Source organism: Phalacrocorax aristotelis, chromosome 2 (assembly GCF_949628215.1).
Source record: "Phalacrocorax aristotelis chromosome 2, bGulAri2.1, whole genome shotgun sequence".
Taxonomy (NCBI): Eukaryota; Metazoa; Chordata; class Aves; order Suliformes; family Phalacrocoracidae; genus Phalacrocorax; species Phalacrocorax aristotelis.
Genome location: NC_134277.1, coordinates 130,109,589 through 130,134,332, shown reverse-complemented (window position 1 = coordinate 130,134,332; position 24,744 = coordinate 130,109,589). Strand labels below are relative to the sequence as shown.

At 38.5% G+C, this 24,744-nt stretch overlaps 1 protein-coding gene across 11 annotated transcripts in view; it reads right to left on the bottom strand.

The window, feature by feature from the left end:
- The window catches only part of SGK3 (serum/glucocorticoid regulated kinase family member 3), a 61,061-nt gene that overhangs the window by 11,146 nt on the left and 25,171 nt on the right, over window positions 1-24,744 (bottom strand). For 7 of the 11 annotated variants that reach the window (XM_075085154.1, XM_075085160.1, XM_075085156.1 and 4 more), the window contains exons 2-7: window positions 17,732-17,937; window positions 13,250-13,333; window positions 11,217-11,289; window positions 8,308-8,383; window positions 2,547-2,634; window positions 531-580 (exon numbers count right to left, since the gene is read on the bottom strand). In XM_075085154.1, coding sequence (XP_074941255.1) covers window positions 531-580; window positions 2,547-2,634; window positions 8,308-8,383; window positions 11,217-11,289; window positions 13,250-13,333; window positions 17,732-17,809 — 449 coding nt within the window. In that variant the 5' untranslated portion in view covers window positions 17,810-17,937. Of the gene's footprint in view, window positions 1-530; window positions 581-2,546; window positions 2,635-2,965; window positions 3,009-8,307; window positions 8,384-11,216; window positions 11,290-13,249; window positions 13,334-17,731; window positions 17,938-18,489; window positions 24,259-24,744 lie in introns of those variants that run through there. The other 4 variants (XM_075085163.1, XM_075085162.1, XM_075085157.1 and 1 more) reach the window with 3 other exon arrangements.

Here is a 24,744-nt window from a genome sequence, read left to right as displayed (position 1 = left end):
AATCTGTGCAGAAAGCAAAACCAAAATAGCAGTCATCTCATAGACGAGAAAAAGCACGGTTTCACACAGAACTGAGACCAGAAACTCTACAGAAGACAGAGAAGCAAGTTACGACTGCAGTAACTAGGTTTGGAGTATCAACAGGCAAGCGGCTCCTTTGCTATGCATTAAAACAAACTTGTGTTCAGAAACCATTCACATTCTGAACAGTTGGGCGACCACTCCCGAAAGAGGTCATCTTTGCTACAGCATCCTTAAGTAAAAGGATAGTAGACTAATAAAATCTGAAGGTGAAGAGATAAAAAATGTTTTAAAAGTGATTGTTTATGTAACACAGGATTCAATGTTTTGCTTCCTAAGCAATGCAAATCAACAAATAAAGGCATATATCCAAAGAACTTTTAATACTATTAACAATTACACTCAGTCTAATTTTTCAGGTTTTAAAATTAATTTTAATAAAATTTCATTAAAATAAAACATTTACATTAAATTGTATTGCATTTTAATTCAATTTAATTGAAACCTACTGGGGATTTCCAGATGGTCCCAAGTTGATATTCTGTGAGGTAGAGTTTAACTGTTGGAAGAACAAAGAGGTTTATTTTTATTTTATTTTTTAATTCTCTCTTACATTTCAACCAATATTAATTTCAAAATACTCTACTAATTTGCCCAGCACGTACCTTCACACTTGTTACATTAGATTTTTAAAGAGATCTAGTGCCCAGATTGGGAACTTCTTAAGTTGAAGTACCTGGTCATCATCACCTTGTCACAAATTATTTCTACACACATCATATTCAAGGATGAAGATAATAAAATACTTGTGTCCAGACACAGAGGACAAAGATTAGGAACAAAAAAAAATTAAGAGCATTTGAACAATTTGTTCCTCATCCAGAACTTAACCCCTTCTTTGTTTACTCTAGGAATATATTTTCTACCTTTTATTATAAATTTTCCAAGATCTTAGCAATAACATAATTTTAAACCCACACTGTTTATGCAAGAGTAGTTAATGAAAAGCACAGTGCTTTTAAAAACAACAAAAGTGAACATTCTCCCCACCCCAAGAAAAACATTACCAACCTTTCCTATCCTGACATTAAAGGTTAACTAACTCAATTCCAGGAATGGCATGAATCTTACCAGTACACACCCAGTCAGATTTTGTAAATTACAGGGAAAGGAGGAAGCCACTGTCATTTAGGTATCTTCTCCATTTTGTTTTTAATTAAAAAAAGCAGCATTTGCATCCTCATTGTGGTTTTGGACTTTATCAGAGAAGGATAAACTGCATTCAAATACAAGTTACCTGGGGACAGGCTAGCAGGCATCACAAAGCCAGTACTCCTACAGAATCAGAGAATGCCCCGACAGCAGCACTGGATGCTACTGTTCACTAGTAAGAGCCAATCACACAATGGTACTGGAGAGTTTTAAAAAGCTACTATAAGTTTTAAGATTTTTCTTTTCTTGAGGGCTTGTTTTTGTTCCTTATTCTTCAGCTTCATCACTTACAGTAACTATGAGAAGGTGAATTTTCTATCAAAATGTATGGTCCAGGCCCCTATGCATTAGCTCTCTTCCTATTTTGGAATTTGTTGTGGCATGACACATCATTAATTCTCCACAGGAGGTTTAGATCATTCCACATTACTTAAAATACTTTTCAAAGGAAGAAGAAAATGGTCTTTTAAATTAGAATTTTGCTTCACGCTCACAGTGCTATCAAGCACTTTAAAAAAAAAAAAAAAAGGCAAAGACTGGCATCTTTGGAAGTGAAACTTTCAGAAAACACCAGATCTGCTGTGGATCACACACAAACCAAAATGACAACTCGTATCTTTAACAGGGGCTGGATAAGAAGAGAAGTACTAAGATCACATCTGTATGCCAGGAAGTACGCCATAAAGAAAACAAGCTTAAATATGGCACTTCTGCCTTCCTAGAAATACTCCTTTTTTCAAACACCACTGCTTCTGGAGGCTGTAAGTTAATTTTCAGAGAATCCATCTAGCTATGTAGTGGCTTTTGTGACAGAAAAGGCTTCAGACCTCACACAGTGTTACATGTGAAATGAAATAAAATCCATCCTTACTCCTGAGAGACTTCTAGAAGGACTGCATTTTTTTCCCTGAATTATATTTCTCCCTCTATTTAAAAAAACACACACCACAACACAGAAGCAAACAAAGAGACAATTAAACATTCAATGTCCCCTGCTCCTTGCCAGATGTTCTTTGCAATAATCTTTTAAGAGATTGCAAAAACTGTGACAGCTAAGCTATGACTAAAGCTGTGTTTCTTTAACCCACATAGCAAATGGGGAAGAAGAAAGACAAAGCTAGCCATCACTTCTACCCCTCTCTGCTGTTCATATCTGGCAGAAAAATACCTTACAGCCCATAGTGGAACACATTTGTTTAAAAGAGAATGGAAGGGATTTATTGTGAAACCAACCAGTAATTTTCAGTAAATAATATGCCTAAGATTGCCCTCAAGTAGCTAAATATAGAAGACTGTTCTACTTGTTTTATTACCTTCTGACTGCTCCTTTCATCTTCATCTTCAGATGGATCTGACTGGTGTTTTGGGTTATCCATCTGGAGAAATGCTCTGACATCTGGGCTAGAAACACAGTTAACTTCATTAGCACACTGATAATGTGCATCATTTTCAGCTATAATCATAGGAAGCATAGGAATAAACAGTAGCATACAGAGGAGTTACTCATCACAAAGAAACACTTCTATAGCAACATAATTCAACTGCTGAACGTGTTACATACCATACATAAAAATTTCCACATGCAAAAACCCGACATGTTAAAGTATATGTATGTAAAGACTTCATAAGGAAATGCTCTGTAGAACTGCATTAAACGGTAATTATTAGAAGAACGAACACCATCCAAAGCATGAATTCTAATTGGCTAGCAACTGCCAGGAAACCAACTTACTTTCAAAAAAGCCGAAGAGTTTAAAACAATTTTTAGTTTTCTGAAATTAACGACATAGTCCAACACAACACAGAATGAAATACATAGTCCTCATTCCAAAGAGAGGCGCATATCCCAAGAGGTACATGGCAGGAACGTCGCTGCTCAGTTTGCTTTAGAACGGTGATTTTGTATTCAGAGTGCATTCTCTGCAAGAGAGACTACGAGCTTCCCACAGTACCTAAGGAGACGCATTTTAACTTCAGCATTGGTTTCTAGCTTATGTCTTGGTGGGGGCTGGGGGAGGAGGACTGGGAGAAAGGAGGGAAAGTAGGAGAACTCCGAGAACCCGCTCCCAGGAAGCAAGGCTTACCCAAGAGTAAGTTCAAAAGAATGTAACGTCTGTCTTAACCACAGCATAGTGAGGGAGTAAAGAACGATGTAATACAAGCAAGGCAAAATTAATTCCTAAGCAAATGGATATCGTGTGTAGCCTAAATACCACTTGAAGAGATGACTTGACTCTTTCAAGTTCCTTCAGTTTACTAAAATGCAACCTACTGATCAAGGAAGAAATCTTACCTAAGTTTCAGAGATATAAGTTCATTGAGAAGGTCTCAGGGCAGCCACTGATAGGAAACTCTGCATGCGCCGTTCAGTACATGGAAAGCACGAACTTACTATGGAGCTGCACTTTTTTCTCTACTATATATAAAATAGGGTAGTTTCATATAAGACGCAGATGTACTTGCTTTGCTATTTTTGATCCATTTCACCCTCCACATTTCTGTAAAGTGAGGATCAGAAGTAAGAGATAAGCTGTTTCTGACGTTTCTCCAGCTTCTGTATTTCATACTAGCATTACTGAACCTAATTCATGTCCCATGCTGTCTGAGGCTCCCAGTTTCCATCAGTTACATTCTGTATTCCTACACCCTATGTTTCAGTTACCTTTGGCCTTTCAGGTTTAAAATACAGCAACAAGACCGGTCACAAAATTTCCCACCATCATTTCAGTTGAATACTTCCCATCTTACATGAACTCCAAATTCTGATCTATTTCAGGGTCTGTCTTGTACCCTGAGTCCCAGGAAGACAAAAATCACAGCGGTTTAAATATCGTAGTAATATTGGCTCATGATGCAACAATTTAAGATTCAGAATCTTTGGATATCATAACAACAAGAATAAGAAGTTACGGTTAATGGTTTTTGCTAGATAGCACAACAAAAACAGACCTTAACTACCTTTCAGCATTAATTATTCTGGACAACTGGTTGATTAAATAGAGCATGTTGTAATACATCTCAAATAGTTACTATAGTAACTTTGTCCATGACTGAATTCACAGCAGGAAAAAAAAATCCGTTCACTGCAGAAGGCTGCTGTACAGTGGCAGGGTATTCAACAGCCTCTGCAATACCAGGCAGCCAGAAGCGTAACTGATCAATGTTACACTGTTCACGTTTGTAATTTTAAAAGAACTGCAAAGAAATAGTGATTAAAAAGAAAAAGTTTAACGTACCAACTTCTTAGCTAAGGCTGCAGCATGTTATGCAAAATGCTATATAGATTGGTAGGACTTCTGTGCTATATCAACTCACACGATTTAGCTCAGTGTATTTTAAAAGACACTGAAACTATTCCTAAAATAACATCACATATCAAATTAAAAGGATCAAGAAAACAGATTAAAAAGCAATGCTTGTATACATTGTACATATACTACCAGCAAAAGTTGGTTTTGTCTGGAATTTTATGATTGATTGGATAAATTCAGTTTATGGATTATCTCTGAAATCCACAAAGGGGTGTCACACTCTGCCTAAATACAGATCCTTCTGTGATACTGGTTCTGCATTAGCCTTCCTGCAGAAACATATGAAGCCACACCAAAATTTTGGACACACCCACAAATATGAACAAGGCCAAGAAGTTACACAAATTTTGAAGCAAAATGGTAAAATTAATTGCCAGTGACAGAACCTCCTTAATGTATGACACACACTTTATTTAAATAATGGTGCCCAGTTCCTCACTCTTCTCCAAACACCTTTTTAAAAAAAAACAAACCCAAAACAAAAAACCTAAAGCACTGCTATCTCTCTTGCAGAAAGCAAACGCTCAAAAAGCCATACTGCGCAGTAAGATTTTAAAAGAGCACAACTAATGCAATGCAAGGTTTGCTTTCCCCAACATGGGCTGCAAGACCTAACAGTCCAGGGGTTTCATATTCATTTTTATATTCATGAGACTTCAAAACCAGAAAAATCTAGTCTCTCTGATTTTCTCCTAGGGAACAAATGCAGAACCCCGCTTTGCACTTAAAGAGCCGATGATTCATTTCCCCATAGAGGTTTCAGGGTATTGTCATCCTTGAGTTCTTCGAGTGTTATGCAAATTGTTATCACTTTCATTAAGGAGCTACTTTGGACTGTTTAAAAATAACTATGTTACATCTTTAATGCATTCTCTGTTATACATTTGGATTCAAACAGATTTTCTTTCGACATGCTCTGATTGACAGGTAAATCCATTACTTTTTTAGTGAAGACCTACATTTGAGGGGGCGAGCAGCCCAATTTGAATAGGTGCTAACAAGTAACAAACTCCCAGCTCCTATTCAGTCAGCGGAGGGGGGGGGCACTATCAGATCAATATCCCTTCTGACTTTCTGACTTTTTTTTTTTTGTCTTCAACATCTGCATCCTGTCCAGGAGAACAAGTTCTCTGTCAAATACAGTTAGCAGAGTAAATGTAACTTGAAGCTAGTCCACCTAATTCCCAATTTGGTCTAAGCTAGTGACCCTTCTCACCACATATTCCATCTGACAGTGATTCCAGGAAAATCCTTATCAACCGTTACATGCTCTTTTTAATCACTCTAACACACTTTAGGTTTTTGTTGGGTTTATTACTGAGCAGAAAGGTTTGGCTTTGATACAATATTCAACAAACATGTCAGACCCAAGAACAAAGTCCACTGAGGGGTGGGAGAAAAAAGAACACGGTGCTGCATGTTTCAGAGAATAATGTAAATATTATCATTTCGGACACATGGAATCTGACCTTTGTGCTTTTCAATTCAGATGTTCAGATGCCTTCCCTTCCAGAAATTAGGAGACAATCATGAACCATCCATAAGTTTTTAGTGAAACAGTTTTCCTAGGTAGGACTTAAAAATATGACAACCTGATACTGGTTTTAATGCTTAAAAGATGTAGCGGAAGGTGGACTTCCTTAAAGTTCTGTAAGAATGCATAACCCCTTAAGTCTTCCTTGTACATTACTAACTTTATGTAAGTTATTTTACTTAATATCAAATTTAATTAGCACATTAATGCAAAACAGTCTAAGAAGTCAAGGGTGTGGACTATCTGTGAAGACTCAGTCACCACATATTCCTTGAGTAGTTTCTAGCAGATTAAAAAAAACAAACACAAACACACACACAAAAAGCAACAACACCACACCAAACCAAACAAAAAACCACACACCAACCTAAACAACAAGCAACCACCACGGTCAAAGTTTTGGTATTTCTTCACTAATAGCATTCACTGACAGATCATGTAATTAGTAATTCTATTTGCTGCAACGGAGCACTGCAAAAACTAAAAGCTCACTCCAGAAAAACAAAGTACCTTGCAGTTAGTAAAAGAAAAACAACACAGAAATTACTTTAAAATTAAATGCTTTTGCACTGAATTGTGAATTAAAGGCTTGCTTTTTCTGCCACATAAACCACTGTTACTTTAAGGGTGGGGAGGAGGAGAACAGCACAAACTTCACTCTCTATTTTGGTTGTATTGTAGAACTACACCTAAATAAGCTTGTTACTCAACACACTTTCAACAGCACCAAACACTTGAAGACCTATTTCTTAATACAGGTTTAAGTTAGTTTTAATGGATCAGACAGGCTAAGTGCCATGTTAAAGAACAAAGATTCAGCTACAGATGCATTTGAACATAAAACAATTTTAAAAGCTCACAAAAAAATTAAGAACACAAGTGGATTTGAGGTTTGGCTTTTTTTTTTTAAGCACACAATTCTGTGACATGCATAAAAAAGGAAAGTACCATTCTCCCTTTGGAGAACAAATATAGTATGTTTTGAGACAAAATATTTTGTACTTGGACACACTGACAACCAAACAGGGGAGGGGATTGTGCTAAATAAAACCAGTGTCCTTCCCTAATGTAACAAAACAGATAAGCTTTCAATAATTAGTTATTTTAAAGTGCTTTCCATCTTTCCCAGAGAATAGCATGACTACAACCACAAACCCTGCAGTATTTGTTCTAGTGGAAAACTATTCCACCGTAGAGACTTGTTTTGAAATTTTTTCCACTTATCACAAGGAAGTACATATAGAAAGCTCCTTTTTTTTTTTTTCCAAAAAAGACAGGAAATACATATTTCAGGTTAACAGGACATTAAATAGTTCATTTTTTTGGAAAAAAAATCATCTCACTGCAAACTGCAGCAATATTCTGTTCGGGATTTTTTTTCCCCCCCTGTGGGAAACTGGTGATTTCACAGGTTGTACAGATAGGCTAATTAAACAAAGCATCTGTATACAGTCATTTACTCAACACTGAAGCCAAATATAGAGCTTTGCCATTTTACTAGTTCAAGTAACATAGAATGCTGCATGGATTTAGTTTAAACTAATTAGATATAAACTGAAAGAAAAAGGCAGATTACCCCCCAAGTCAGTCATGCACTTCTAGAAGCACTATCCCCCAGACTTAACTAGACCCAATTCTAGCACATCACCATCTCTCATTCATCCCACCGGCCCACACCTGCAGTTCTTCTGACAGAACAGTTTATATGCAAGCTTATTTATTTGCTTTAGGCAGGGCAGCTTGGGTATCCCAAACCACTTAGGCAAGCTCATGAAGCTACATGGTTAACAGGCTTAAAATAAGTTCTGGAGAAGACACATGAACTGCTTTAACAAAAGGATGCAGGCAGTGACTGACTTACTCCCAGAAGGACAATGTAGTAGCAAGTGACAGTAGAGTTTTCAAACAGTAAAGCTATTGGCAAAACAAACGCCTGCCCTACAACAGTGTCAATACCGGAATCTGCACCTCGAACTAAAATCAGTTAAATGCCTGCAAGTTTATTTGTAGATCAGTTTTCAGAAAACAAAGATATCTTTATACTGTTCATCAATCTCTAGATTTTTCCTGAAGGAATGAACAGCCATATTAAAGTTTATTTATTATACTTAAGAGCACTGAACAGGTAGAATGTGTTTTCTGGTTAAAAGTACTTAATCTGCAATTTCATATTTGACATCTCATGTCTTTCATAAGTAGCCCTTATAAAACAGAAATTAAACTACTTACTGGTTGCATAGCTCTGGCTGTCTAACTAAATTCTGAATGAATTCATTCAGTCCTGCTCTTCTCTGTTTAATGAAATCTGAGGGGGGGAGAAAAAAAAAGATTTATTAGAATGATCAGTCAGCTTGTGAAAAAGACTTATTTTCAATATTTACAGGTTTTTTAGGGCTTGAACAACAGTTAAAGATATTGGTTCACAATTGGTTCTGTATATGAAAATCACAAGCTTAAAACATTCAAGTGAGGTGAGAGAACACGTTTCAGTTTCTGTGCTACGCTACCTGAGAATGGAGAAAGCCAGGTGGATTAGAAGTGCACTGAAGTGCTTCAACAACAGCAGGTAACCACAGTCGGCTAACCTGTGCAGCCTTCGTTGCACGGGTTGAGCCCTTCAGGACCTGATTCCAGTCAGAAAAAAGCCACAGGGAAAACCTGACATCAGTTTCATAAGTCAAGTTTTTACATGAACAGTCCCACCAAGCAGCATATTTCCATAAAATACATATGGCAGTGGGAAAGTTGCACAATTAATCCAGCCAGCAGACACTCAGATGTAACCTTTAAAGATAACTAAATGAAACGGGGGTTTTTTCCATTTTGGACAATCTCTAAAGTAAAAAAAAAATTTCCTCAGAATCTCCACTCTCAAAGCTCAAAACACGTAGCTTTTCTTTAGCAATATGGAAAGATACACAAGGGACTTGAAACAGAAAGAGCTCTAACAGGAAGTAAATTGTAAACCAGAATAATCTTGCCTTTCATTACTCATATCAACAATAATTTGTATGGAAGAAGACTATTTAACTTTGGAATACCTTAAATGTTAATACACATGACTTTGTCACATATAGATTACTGACAACTATTAAAATTTTAAAGTGAAATATAATTTTAATTAAAAGCCGTATTTCAAATACTATGAAAAAATGTTCATATTGTTTCAGGGATGTAAACCCTAAATCCTTGTTAGGGTATTTACTAATCCCAAATTACTGACATCGAACAGGTAGGTACATCTGCATAAAGATGTTATGGGAGTCACCAACATCAGCAGTTTCAGTATGGTGAATGTACAATGCAATCAGCCACACGAAGCCTACAGAGCTGTCCATGCTGTTGAAGGTAAAACATCTGCATCACGTCAGCTCAAATGTATTCTGTAATTTTTTAGTTCTGTATTGTGACTGGTTTCTGTAATTTCCCTCTGCCCCACTTCTGAAGTTAAAACAAGATTAATCTTTAAATAACCTAAGTGAGAATAAAAATGGAGCTTTTAGATAAAAATGTTGTGTTATGACAGTAGTTTTGGTAGACTTTGGGAAAAGGGATATGTATGTTTCACTCTCCTGCACTTAGAACTCCAATGCAATAGTAGAATGCTGCATACCCACGCGTGGATTGACAGAAGTAAAATACCTTTCCACCATTGGTAAAGTATGTGACTTATTTCAGAAGCCAGCAGAAACATTATATCAAAGCTTCAATAAATCAGTGTTAAGATAAAGAATTATGTAAATAAGTATCACGGCTCCATCTCCTCCCTGCCCCCAAGCAAGAAACATCTTGAGAACTATTTAACTTCTCATGCTTCAAGGATTCCAGGATAGTTCACGGAAATTTAAAACAAGTCTGAGAACTTTGTTTTACATACATAGTTTTAATAAAGTTTTAGGTTCCCCCCCCCCCCCCATTTGAACTCCAGTTTCCTAAACTTGACTCCAAGAAATGCACCTGTACATTTGGCTGTACAGCAGACCAGACTGCATGACATTACTAGGTCTTCAGCCAGCTCTGAAAACCCCAAGGTCAGAGAAAAGGAAAGAAACTGAAACAATCCAAGAAGTCCCTGTAGACATAATTCATGTAGAACTTTTGGCAATCATTTACATCTTCATCAGAAGAGGACACCAGAGCCTGGACTTGCATTTCATTATTTTAATAAAAAAATAAAAGGGAGTTTCATGTCAGGATCCAGATGACTGTCACTGCCAAAAATTAATTTGTTTGAAACAACCCTCAAAACACCCAAAACAACACATCTAGAAGTTCAGCATCTCTGAATTCATTTGTTCTTCAGCAAAGGAGAAAATGACATGCTTGAAACAGGTGCAGGAGTAGGTGAAACTACAAACACAGCCTGATCATGTCAGCAAGCCAGGGGAGGGTGGGAGGCTCCACACGACCATCAGGAAAACCCTTAAATAAAAATCGCCTCAACGAAGGGTATAAACACACAGAGCAAAAGCCTGGCCTCCCATTTACTTTTTATTTATTCATCGGTGGTGCCACCTAGGTTAACTCAATGCACTTTACAAGGGATTTTCCATTCATATTTTGATGTGGACTACGCAAGCTTAATTGGGACCTATCACTGCTAACTGGATCACAACACGTTGATATCAGACAGGCTTCTGTAAGTGGAACAACAACAGGAAGAGGTTCGCTTTCATCTAAACAGTACAAGGAAGCACATTTAGATACAGAAGTTCAAAAGCCTTCAGAGAAAATCCTTTAGTTATTTCATGTTTCAGAGAGAGGAAAAAAAAGTCACACAAAAAGTTTAAAATTTATGTTTAGAAGAGTTTGGGTTTTGGCTTTTGCTTTTATAGAAGAGAGATTACACCTGACAGTTCAGAATCTCTCACAATCCTGGACACAGGAGGGTTGGGAGGAGCTATAGCCTTCAGCACAAGAGAGGCACTAGGCCACTGAGCAATACTTTGTTCAAGATCACAAGGTAGAATACCTACCTACGCTAGTTCCTGTTCTTGACTGAAGCATGACTAAACTTTGGTTTAGTCACTGTTTTGAGGACTGGTGTAAAACTCATCTAAGATAGCTTCTCGTAGGCTGGAATAGATCAATTTTCATATAAAGAAACTGACAACATGAGTAACAAGATGATAACTTACCAGGATCAAAATTATCGCCAAATATTCTTTTAGCTGGAATCTTCATGTTCATGGTGGGAAACTGCTTCTTTAGCTGTAAACAAAACACATACAATTAGATTGTGCTTAGACATCGAAGTACCTGGAAATAATTGCATTTTGTTTGTTTTCTGACAAACAGTTTGAACCTCTGATTATTAGTAATTCTGTTTCTCTCTGCCATCTGCTCTACTCATATGCTTAGGGGGAAAAAAGCAAACCCAAACCAACCTGTACTCAGCTTGTTTGCACCAGTCATACCCTTTTAAATTCAAAGGCCATCTCACTGTAGAAAGCTATCTGCAATATCGGCAAAAATTATTTTCCACTTGCCCCATATTAAAAAAGTAGGCTAGAGTTTCAATGTTGGTTTTATTATCCTCTTTATTGCCTTTCTCCATCAGTTCTCTCTCTCAGGTTTGTTTTTTTTCTTGCCTACTTACACAGGGATGTACACTTGAGGTTTAAGATGGGTTGGGGATACAGGCCTCCAGGTTTTGCCCAAACCACATTTTTAAAGCTTCAGAAACCACAGGTGGTCCACTCCTAAGTCAAAACTCTAGATAGATGAACAGCCTATTTTACAATACTGCATTTGATAATTTGGTTATATTCCGCACTTGATAAACTGACCAGAAGATTGTGTACAACAGCACTGAATTTATCAAAATAACCTGACAAGAGCCAAGCCTTGGTTGCATTTGCTTCATCTTCAAGCACTCCAGGAAGAGCAACCTTACTCTCATCCTCTTTAAGAGGGTAGTTTTCTAATACAGTAGCTGGCAATTCTTCTTTCCTTAGAAACATCAGTTATCTCTTCCAGTTAACACCACAAATTCTTTTTGGTGTACTATACTGTATGAATTACACAGAATAGAAACTGGACTAAATGTCCTCCTGGTTCCACTTCCCCAGGACCTCCACCTCTACATGCATTAGAAAGACCAGTGACAAAAACTTCAGCAGAGCAATGCTGATCTGAATAGCAAGACAACACAGCAAAGGCAACAGGATCACCAGCGCTCACTCTGCAGGTATTGAAAACGGGATACTTTGTTTTCACATCACTTGCAAGTCTTTCCCAAGATGCAGGCAAAGCACTAGGTGGTGTATCCGGGGGGGGGGTGTGTGTGTGTGTGTGTGTGTGTGTGTGTTTCAGCTCAGACCTTGTGAGACAGCTCCAACCTCAGTGCCTGCACTTGTATACCACTGCCACATATAAATCCACGCACAGTGAGGCAGAAGGGAGAAAAGCCTGACTACTTCCCACAGGGACAATGGAAAAGGAGGCACAGATAAGCAGCTAGTAACCTTTTCTTATGGAATCACAGAGGAATTACTTCTTATTTGTTAAAACAAAAATTGTAGGCTCTAAACATGAAGAACTGGAGAAGCGTATGGACGCAGGACACAACAGACTGCACATCTGAGCAAGTATTTGCCTCTCTTGCCCACTATGTAAAAGGGGCAAAATCCTCTTCTAACAACGAACCCAAGAAATCCATACTCAGTCGCTGTAGAGGCCTATTTTATTTGGACCACTGCCACAAAATTTGGCTATGAAACTGCAGGTAGCAACTGCCATGACTGACTTACCAGAAATTTTATATTGAGAAACAAGGATTTGTTTATTACTTTCAGTACTTCAAAGTAAAACACTTGTTTTAAGAGAAATTTATCTATCCAGATGTTTTAAGTTTTGCAGTGATTTTTACCGTCACAAACAAATGCATATTTCAGATGTTTTGACAACCAGTGAATTGGAAGTTTCTCTCATTACACTAGGATCCCAAGCAACAATAGAACAAAAGCGACAAATAAGTGGGTTTTGAGTTTGAAATTCAAACAAACCAAGTTTAAAAACCCCACCCTGTCATTTTCTTTAAACAGGCTCCTATGGTCATTGAATGTTGACTCAAACTCCTCAATGAGGGAATTAACTCCAACCATAATGCTGCAAACAAGTGTTACTCTGTGCTATTCTGGCATGATTTCGTAGCTTGCCTTTTACTTACCGTATTGTAGAGTTTATCAAACTCTGCATATCGTCTCAAGACAAACCATTCATTTCTGCCAACTGAGACCAACACTTTGTAAACCTGTAGTAACAAAGATAAGGTTATTGCCAACAGCAAAGTTTAGTAAAACCTCACAGGTTTAGACCTGTGGTGGAAATAAGGGCAGGCTGCTAAATGTATTGTGTAAATGTACTTCTTGAGCTATGTATTTCTTACAGCTGTCACACAGACATCAATACAAATGATTAAAAGAACAATTAGAAGAGTCTGGTATTTTACAGTAGTTTTTGTTTACCTGGTGTTTAAGCTGATTTAATGCAGTTTCATAAATTAGCTCATACCCAACAAGAACACCTGGCCATCAGACAGTCGTCTATAAAAAAATTGCTATGAAATCTGTTAACAACTTGATAATCCATAATAAACACTATCATTAAGGAAATAAAGCACTTAAATACTGAAGACTGCCTTCACCAAAACCTAAAGAGAAAGCACATATGGAAGGCAGTTATAAAGATAGCTGTTCCTTGCAACATCTTGAATACATATTTTAGTCAGGATCCTGGCAGATGACAAAATCATTCAAGGGGGAAAAAACACTGCTGTGGCTGAAATACAGGACAGGGTACATAATACACAGCACTGGGATCAAGGGAGGCGTAGCTGGAACCTACTGCGCAGTTCTGGCCATTCAAATCCCATGGCAGAAGAGTACTCCAGTAACTAGACAGATTGTCAGTACCTGGCTTCATAAATCTGGTTGACAGCTGAGTTTCCAGCAGGCTTCTCCTGTCTCTTACACAACTAGTTGACCTCCCTTCTCCACCTTCTTCTGCTTCCAGAAGGAGCCTAGCTATTCCTTCAGGGGAGAGGATGCGCACAGCAAGGAAACGAGTGCAGAAGGCTGCTAATTCCTGATGTAGAAAACTGTACCAATGCCCCAGTCTCCCCTCCATCCTGCAAAAGCAGCTCACTTCTGTCTTTTCAACTCCCTCAGTGGAAGTGGCAGCAACTGCCATCAGTTCTTAGCCTGAGAATTGCATTCATGCTACGGTAACTGCCCAAATAAGCTGCTCTCAGTCTTCCCCAGGGAACACAGGGGGCTGGATAGAAGCATCCACAAGGATGCTGATGAGACTCTACTTAGAGAACAGGCTTACCCTTATACTGCTAAACAAGCAGTAGCATAAAACCTAGCTACACACCCTCTAGAGCCTCCCTAGACCATAAACAGCAAAAGCCTCAGCTGCAATACTTAACTACTCTTCTCCTTACCTAGGTATCTTATACAGCAATCTAGTCCTGCAAATAATGCTCAAACACACATCATCTTCACTCCCCATGACTGCATGGCAGATCAATGCCAACAAGCTTAAGAAGTAGGCCATGGACAACTTCTTAAATTATCAGGGCAAAACGCACAGACTGCAAAGTGCACAACTGAGCATAACTTAGGATACAAGATGATAGTCACCTCCTTGTCAACCTCAAAATTAAAAACAGTTTTGTTCTGGGAGTAGCTAGCTGCAGAACAATGACACAGACCACCTTTTTTACAGAAGACAACACAGAAAACGCCCAAAACCATACGAGGTCATCCAGTTTACACCATCACTGAAGTGCTTGCATACCCTACAAAGTAGAAACTGCAAATTCAACGGTTACAGAAGCACTGAATGGTAAGAACACATATGATATCTACAAAGAATCTGGTAAAACCCCAAAACATACTATGTCTTTGGGCTGTATTACTACTACCAGCTACATCTATCTAATGATTTAGATGTGTGCAATGCCTGTTTCTAGAAAGACCGGGGGGGGGGGGGGACGGGGAGGAATCTAGCCTTACTTAGATAATAACCTTAACAAGTCTAATTACTCCTAAACCAAAACTAGTCTTAGAAAAACTCCTAAAAAATAGATAAGATGCATCCACACCTTGTAACATGTGGATAGATAATACAAAGCTTTGAGAAAGGGAAAAGAAAGAAAAAGAAACAGAACTGAAAACATCACACAGTCATCACTATAAACTATCTTCCCAGATACAGGTAGGGTCCAGCTATTTCTGGATGTGATATATTTCTTCATGGAAGAAGTCACTGAAACTAAAAGGCTTCAACTCTGGGTAGCTTATGCTTCTGGATTAAATAATCCATTTGCATTAAGGTAAGTAAAAAGGTAGGCAGTTTTCCAATTTCAAGAGAGCAAGCATTGAAAAAGTAAGGAAACTGTTTAGTAAGCATCAACAAAATAAACAACTCCACAATTTCCACAGGGTTGGGGATTAGTATTATACATCACAGGTCTGAAACAAAGTTTCCAGATTTAATCAGACAAATACCACCCTTGAAAGAGATCTCTTAAACCTGATTGGGGTGTGAGGGGAGGCAAGAGAACAAGTCAGAAGAGAAAATTAAGCCTCAGACATCAAACACAGGGATAGAAGCGAGAAATCCAAAACAAAGCTATTTGGCAAAACAGGCAAAAGAAAGTGGCCCACTATACAGCAAGGACACTAGCAATTAATATAGTCTAGATATAATCCAAAACAAGCAAGTGTTTTGCTCTTTTTATGAAGAAAGTGAATGCTGAATCTTTAGAAAAAGGCAGGACAGTGAACTAGAGTTAATATACATAGAAGCTAGTTACCACAAATTAAGTGGAAGCAAAAAACCTTCCTTGCCAGAATGCCTAAAAAATTCAAACATGAAGCTATTAGTGAAGAAAAAAAATATCAGTAGTAAATATATCAAATGTATGCAGTATTTAACAAAAACTGATCAAATATTCAATAAAAGCCTATGAAAATGCTCAGGAGAAATCAAGTTGATTTCCAAAGACAAAACTGAAAAGCTTGATTCATTTATCAGAATGAGGACTGCACAGAGACAAGATTGTTTTTCAAAATGCTTCGTCAAGGCAAGTGCAAGGGGAAAAAGAAGAGCTAGTAAAAGCAGAGTTGCACATACTTGTCTTGTTTCAATGCCAGCATTAAGCAAGCCGCTGTAAGGTTTGAGCTGCAATTCATAGTTTCTATTCAGTCCAGTAAGATTCTAGAATAGTCTCAGAAGCAGTAGTGGTATATACTATAGGTAATGGTAAGGTGAAGATTATACAAAATAGTCACCTGAATGTTTCCTAGCCTTTATCACTTTAACCTTTTCTTTCACCCTAAGGTTCTTACTGCTCTTTATAGAAATGGCACTAACATGGCTATCAGAAACAGACATCTATACCTGCCATAAATTTGTTAAGAACTGTTTGTCCCCACACCCCTCTCTCACTCCCCTCCAAAAGCAGTACTGACAGGCTCCAGTCATTACAACGCAGCTACAAAAAAGGAGACAGAGTAAAAGCACTGGTACACACATGCTGGAATTCACAGTTCCTCCCATGAAGTTTAGCCTGACCCTCATTTCTGTTACCAAATCCTAAAATTCATGTGATAATACTCAAAAGCTTGGTTGTGAAAACCAGTTCTTGTCAAGCTGCTAATTGATGGAGAAAGCAGAAGCCACCAAGAGAAAGTACCTCCACACAGTGCAAGCTGGGTTGGATTCCTTTCCCCCCCACCCTTAACCACCAGTTTCTGAAGTTTCCTACTCTTACTTGTACAGCTTTCTAAAGGGCACGCCCAAAGAAAATGCCTTTAAGTTGCTACGGTTGTCACACAGATCTTCAGGTAAAATGACCTGGAAACCACAACACTAGTATGTACCAGTACGTACCATAAATGTACCACACTGGCACTTTTAGCAGCAGGACTGCCAGTGCTGACAGAACAAAACAAACCTGTTTTGCTCAAGTTTAGACTTTTATGAAGTTTTGCCTGCGCATTTGAGTTTCACATGCATGCAGCAGTTTTAAGTATTAGTAAAGTTCTCTTTTGCTTGTCCCCTTTACCAGCACGTTCCTTCCCCAAATTATGTCTTGATACACTTGTAGAATCAAATAGCATTATTCTTCTCTGAGGAAAGGAGGTGAAGAGGAAAGATAGACATCTAACTCAAAAGTAAATCTTTGTTTTGTTGTATGCTTCAGACAGCAATTCAGTCTAAGGGTGTCTGCATTCCACAGCTGAGGAGTGACTAAGTCAGTCAAAAAAAGCTGAGAGGAAGTTGCATAAGAGCAATGAAATAGTTTGAGCTTTTTAAAGGAAGTATGATGCTGTCTTTATGTCCCAGCATGTATGTAAGCAAAACAAAAATGCATGCCACACTGTTTTTCAGTATGCAATGCAAACCATTCCCCCACAGAATGGGAAGACTTTACTTCCAGAAAGCAAGTCAAATTGGGAGGCCAAAAAAGAAAGAGGGAAGGGAACGACAAGGAGTGAAAATACAAACAGGATAGGGGGAAAAAAAAAAAAACAAAAAAAAAACCACCCAACTCATAGGTATTAGAATCAGAAAACAAGAAGGAAGACAGAGAAAAGGTCTTTCAAAAATTTGGTGGTTTATACTCTTACATACTTACAGTAAATCTCTTTTTCTTCTCTCTGTGTTCATCAGAGCTGGGAATGCTAACACTTGGGCAGCTTTCTTTGAGATCCATTGTGTGTCTTCTTTTGAAAAATTGGTTCCAGGACCCTGCTTTGGGTGTTGCAATCAGAAGATATCTTCAACGGTATTGATCTAACATATGCAGCTTTTCTTGAGAAAACGTGAATTCCATGCTGTAATCTTAAAGTAAATATAAAGGGAAAATTAAGTACAGGAACACTTACCTCAGTGCTAAAACCTGTGTGACAAGAACTTTTCCTGGCAGGTAATGCACTTTACTGCGCACATATACAGCCATTATCATTATGATTTTGCAAACTGTTTCAGGCTTGTGGTCCTTTGTTGTTTCACTGAAATCACTCACATTCTCTGAAGACACTAACGCACCCAAAATATCACCAAGTTGCATATATGTACTGGAAACAGATTTGGGCCCACTACAGACAATACTTTGAAGGAACAAAGACAGAGCACAGAGACATAATTAAAGATGACAACCTGGTATCAGACATCTGAGAAAAGCCACTAACATGTACATTCAGAACAGTTTATTTCAAAGACAAAGGTTTTCAACTGCTTGAGTATGTACCAGAGCGCATTTCAGACTTGTCAGAACATGCTGAGTATATTTAATTATCACATCAGAGATGAAAGATGACATGAGAAAAAGTAATTTTTCATGTGAATTTTAGAGGGACACAGGCAGCATCATGTGTCTGTCTGAATATTTACCTTCTCTGTCCCCCCTTCCCCATACTTGGCATACTTTGTGTTTAGCAGAACAGTAAGGTCGTCCATTCCATTCAGCAGAACAGTTAGCTTCCTTGCAGAACTTGAGAAGGGCACAAGACAAGAGAGAGGATAAAGCCATCAAAAAGGCAGAGAGCTTAGTATTAACCTGATGCCTCTTTGCTCACTGAGGGACAGTATTCCCCACATCCGCCTTGAACGCAAGCCAAATGTTTACTGGACCCCACTGCAAACAGCAGGAACTTCAGCACTGCCTAAGAGCAGCTGAAATTAATGCTACATAGCTACAACCCTCTGTTTGGGCCTGCAGGGAATGCAGCAGAGCTTTTAGAACACTGTGTATCTGACCAACTTACAAACATGAGAAAAATGTTTTAGAAATAGGAGACCTCAGTTCTCTTCAAAACACCCAGAGGAAAAAGGAGCACCCAGTTCAACATTTAACTCCCTATTTTCTTAAAACAGGGAAGTCTAAAAGTGAACTGTATATTTCATATCATAATTTCCAAATAGCACAAACGAATCCAGTGCAATTCTGCTATTAGAGAGACACCCATATTTATGTTGGCACAAAGGCAAAAGTCCCTGGAATCCAGTGAAAAGATTTGCTCTTGATACCCAAACTAGTCTCAGTCAGTCAGTTGCCTATTTTTCTTGTTCTCAAAAGCCAGATCTCTGGTTCAAACTTCATGTTATTATTCCTCCTGTAGCCATTTAAAATTAAGTAATTTTCAAAGATGTGTCTGGTGACTTTAAACAAAAAAAGTGTGTTTGAAACCACTAGAATCACAGCTGAGCGATAGATCACCCATACTGCAACATATTAGGGAATTATTTTTAGTTACATCTGCATTTACCTTAATTTGATTGTTCCCTTACTTCACTGATTAGGTAGTTACAGGGTTGAGCAGGGTTAACCTTCCCCTGTCTTTATTTTTAGCACAGCTCATCCAAGCCAGCTACGCAGACTCTAAGTTTCTCTTTTCCTTTGGCAAGCCACTGGTAAAAGCTTTATTACAAGGCTCAGTTCCCATTTTCCATGATTTTATACTAGCACGGGATTAAGACTGTCCTTCACCCATTGCCACACCCAAAAATTAAGATCTGTGCTCTTCTCCATCACAAGAGGTCCACTAAAATAGTCAACGAGCACCACTTTGAGTAAGTGTTTCGCTAAGCTTAGACTTTACTAAGCACCTGTGCCAATCTTTAGGCACTTGAGGTCCAGCACAAGAAACAGAGCACGGGTCCCTGTGTTTATCCTGCTCATGACAGAAAAACAAACAAAGCTTTAAAAATGGATTAGGTGTTCCCTGACTAATATAACTGTCTTTCCCTTCTTGTAAACTGACATTCATTACAGAGCTTCCTAACATGCTTGCACGCATTCTCACAATATAGGCTGTGCTTCTCTCACCCCTTTCGTTTTTTATTCTTGGTGTCCTAGCTTTAAATACCAGTACAGGAGCACTATGGATTAAAGGCCACAGTCCAAAGAACATCACTTGGAAGACTGAGCTTTATTCCAGATCTGAGGTTGAAAGACCTACAGCAAACAAAAGGAGGAAGTGTCACCCAGATTAATTCAGGAAGAGTTTATTCATCTTACTGGGGAGAAAAAGAATAAGTCATCTGATAAGATGAAACTGCAACGTTCCTATTTCTTTAAGCTGCCTAGATCACTGGCTGTGATAGTTTTCCTTCCCTGTGGCATCTCCTCTGCGTTGTGCCTGGGTCACCAACACTAAGCTGAACTGACAAACTCGGAAGAAATGCATTATCAGTTTGCCACTGAGCTCCAGAGGATCAGAGGTTTCTTTCAATTTCTGCTTGCCATAAGTCTATCAGCTCTTGAGAGCTTCTTATATCTGAACTGTAGGTCTGACTATAGAAATCGGGATAGACTTGCTTTAATCTTTTGCCATGCTGCCATTTAGGAACACAGCTGTAGTTTTAGTAGCAGGTAAAACCACTAATGCTGTGGTAACTACATGAAGTGATAACAGACAGCAAACAGTAGAGACATATTTTCATCCACAGCTTCAAAAGTGCAAACTGTAGTGTCTTGAGGGTTGCCAGATATGAGTGAATTTAACAGATACTGTCAGCTGAGAAGTCTCTGTCTCTGGTTATAGCTTTTCCTGTAACCAAGAATAAGCATCCCCTGGCCTCAAGTTTGATAACAGACACAAAGGAGAAGGAACTTTAGAAAACTACGTAGCAAAATAAATACCCCTTAAATCATACTTGAGCACTACTGAAAAAGCGTGTACATAATGCAAGTCAGGTTAACCCTGAGACCAGTGCTGTCCAGACACAGCTAAAACTTTTAAGTTGCTACAGTATCTAGGCCTGGAACAGGGGAAGGCACAGACAAATGCAATAGAGGAGAACTGAAGTCACCCGTCCTCCTGGCAGAGTTTCAAGCCTATCAGCAGCTACACTGTCTGTTTTCTCCATGGTGGCTGTCAAAAAGCAAGCAGTATTTTCACCATTTCCTGCATTAAGCCACAATAATGCCAAATTTCAGGTTGACTCCTGTCTCTGTTGAAGTAAGAGCACGCCAATTACAGAACACTGACACTACGAGAACATAGATATATCTGCCATACCCACAAATGAAGAATTTCCTGAATGCCTTACAATAAAATATTTTGTGCAACCTCATAATAGCTACATGCAACAGGCAAACATTATGTAGTTTAGTGGCACGTGGCAACTTCCTTTTACTCCTTTCTGCATAAGCTAGGCTCAAACTGTATTAGAAAAGGTTCCTGAAGTTTAATCAGGTTGTTTTATTCTGTACTGAAACTTTTTTTTTTAAAATGATAATGACCTCTAGATGATACCACTGCATAACCAAACACCTTTTTCTGGGTGCTTATGAGTCAATCTCTACCAAGAACATTCAAAACTAGATTAGGAAGCTGAGTCCTCACCTGCTGCGTGAGTACTCTGGAGCTGTAACCAAATTCCCTTAAATGCCTCTAATGCCAGCGCAACTCAGCTATCCTACTCACTCCAGCTCTTTGAGTAATACAAGGGAAGCAGAAACAAGAACAGTCAAAAAACCTGAAAGACAGTCTCCCTGCAAGCACACCTGGGAGAATCACCAGGACCCATACTCGCTCACTGGAACAGAACCGCCACTTCCCTATACGATAATCATCCACCTAGAAAGACTGATTCTAGGGCTGAGCCACCAGTAAAACCAACAGCTGAAAATCCCACCTGAGTGATTCCAATTACAGAAGAAACCTGCATATGCAGAAACAGAAAGCCAGATACAGGAGACAGCCCTATTATTTGCTACAAACATTATTCTATTTCCTCTTAGAGAAAGTATCATCTTTGGCATACTTTTCATCACTACCTCAGTCTTCTCTGCAAATATCCTGATAATGACTCAACATATCACTGAACATTACACAATCTTTGAGAAAGCCCAGAAAGTAAAGTTTTTCTCAACTGTTGTATGATGAAACAGATGGTCCCACTCTCTTGTTACCAGACAGGCAGCTGACACACAGGAAATGGGAGACAAGATATTCAGAACCCAGTGCAACAGAAATACAGGATGAGGAGAGCTAGGGATTGTAGGAGAAGTCACATGCCTCAGGAAGAGTCAAAAGCAAAACACAGAGCACTAAACTGTGAAGAGAGATGGATGACCAGAAACTGTTGAATAACTAGGTTCTGAAGAAAACAGGTTTCACGTAGGCCTGCACATAAATACCACATACATATGGTTTTTAATATGAGAACACTAAACACCAGTGAAGACCTCTAGAAATATTACAGCTGAAGAAAAAGGAAAGCACTAACCAAGATACTCTGGCAATCCTTGGCTTATCTCCACGCTCCCTTCTAACTACAACTGGAGAGGAGAATTGAGAATTCAGCCATTGGTATAAAGGAAAAAGCTTGCTCTCTTGTTTACACACCCACTCACTACCTTGAATTTTTTAAAACCTTTAGTATCACCACTATGGAAAGCAAACCACTACTCTGCAGCAATGTGGGCAAAGTCCAATTCAACCTATTCTTTCTACTTGTAGAAATGGATGGCAGGTAAAGTGAAACCTCAACCAAGGGAAAGAAATAAGTAACACTTTTTTTTGTCTCTGTCAAATTTATGTGAAGTCAGGCAAACATTTACTTCCCACAATTCTACTGCACCCAAGAACATCCCATCTGCCCCACCTCCCAAAATAAGCTCCAGTAAATTAATCTAACTGGAATATAACAAGATTCATGGACTGGACTGGATCTATTTGCATCCATGTTTATCACGTGACAGAACACAGGTTCTTTGCCATGGTAAGCAAACCCTGAGTAATAAAATGGGTCTAAAGAACAAATACTGCCAATAAAAGGCAGCTGGCTTTTAATCCTGAACACAGGTCCGTCATAATTTCGTCTTTAGCCATGTCCATAGTATCTGGAAATGTCACTATGGGCCTCAGACGGTACGACTGACACAAACATCAGAGCATTACACTTGCTACCTGCACATTTCTTGGCGCACTTCCTCAGCCCTCCTACACACCAGGTCCAATTAAAGTTAAATGTAGATGCCTAAGGATAGCACCAAGCAAAAGTTGTAGCAACAGCACTGTGAGCTACTTTCAAGAGGTCTTACAGACAGCCGATACTGGCCACTTGCAACGTAGTCAGTTCTACGTAAGAGGGCAGTCAGGCTTCAGTAAACACAAAGCAAATAATCCCAGCCTCATTTTGCCCCTCTTGAAGAGGAGTAAGCAAGAAAACCCTGAACTTCAATTCCAGATATACTGCCCGTTATTTTCTATAACCTTCAACAGAAGTCACTAACTGTTCTCCCTCAGTTTCACTATGTAAATGCAAGACAATTCTGACCTACTTAAGACTAATGTTATTGCTAATGCATCAAACATGGAGAAAACTACTGGATTTTGTGTACTGTAATTGGCAAAAGGGTAAAACCCATACAACAGAATATATCTAGATTTAAAAATAGTGAAATATGTAAACCCAAGCTACAGCTCACGACCCAGAAAACACACTTTTGAAGTCTGTGCTTTACAGATTTCATGGCTGCCTAGAACCATAAAGCTGTTGGATAATGAAAAGGCAACAACTTATAATATATTAAGAGGCAACTAAGAGAAAGAGCATACAGCAACATCCAAACAGCGTGCCCAGTTCACCACCACTTGATTCCTCACGTTCCATCAGTGCAACTACAGCTATTATTTCAAGTCTATTCTTCAAGGACAGTTTACAAACTCTTGCAGGTAAGAGCATACGTTGACCTCTCACATATTTCAGTGCTGCACAGAGAATAAGACGGTGTTGAAATTCTATAAGGATTCAGAGAACAGTTGTTTATGCATGTATAACAGAATTTGGTGCAGTAACTTCAGATGTGGTGAGGCTGTAATTTACAATCAAAGATGGACATTAAGGTTGGAAAGCAAATTTAACACAATTGACCATCATCATGCAACCACTAGTCACAGCTTCTTCAGCTTTAAAATTATCGAGTTTGTTAAAACTACCAGGACTTCTCACTAACAGGCAAGTTTCTCACTTAAACAAGGATCTCCAATACCTGCTGTATTTCTGACCTAATCGAGTATCTCAAAGTATCTTTTAAGAAATAGGTCACTTTTCTAGCTTTAAGTTATTAGAAATACCAAGCACAGAGACTACCTTGACAATATTAAGTGAACTTTCCAAAATGCTTTCCAAAAGCTAGTAACATTTTTTTCTGAAATTTAAAGTATCTTAAAGCCTTCATAAAACACTCCTCCATACACACCTCCCTTTTTTAATCATTAGTTTATACTACAGTCATCGAGGAGCCTGATGGGCAGGTGAAAACTAGAAAAAAAAAATCAAAACAAACAAAAAAAGAACTATATTTAGACACTCAGACTGAAGCAAGAGTAACATTAAAAGAACCCAAAATAGAATAACAGCAGCCTTTAAAAACACAGATTAATTATGCACGAGTATACGAACACACTTAATATATGTTTGAAAGGAGTTATATAAAAAAAATTAGCTACGAGGATATTACAGCAAGTGATATTCACAGAAATCTTCAGTGCCAAATAACTGGAAGAATCATAACGGCATTCAAGTGACATAACTGCGTTGAAATGAAATGCAGTACCAGCACGAAAAACGTATCTCACGTTTAAAGGGGAATAAGAAATGAATATTCCATGCTGCAAAACTACTGCGCATCTA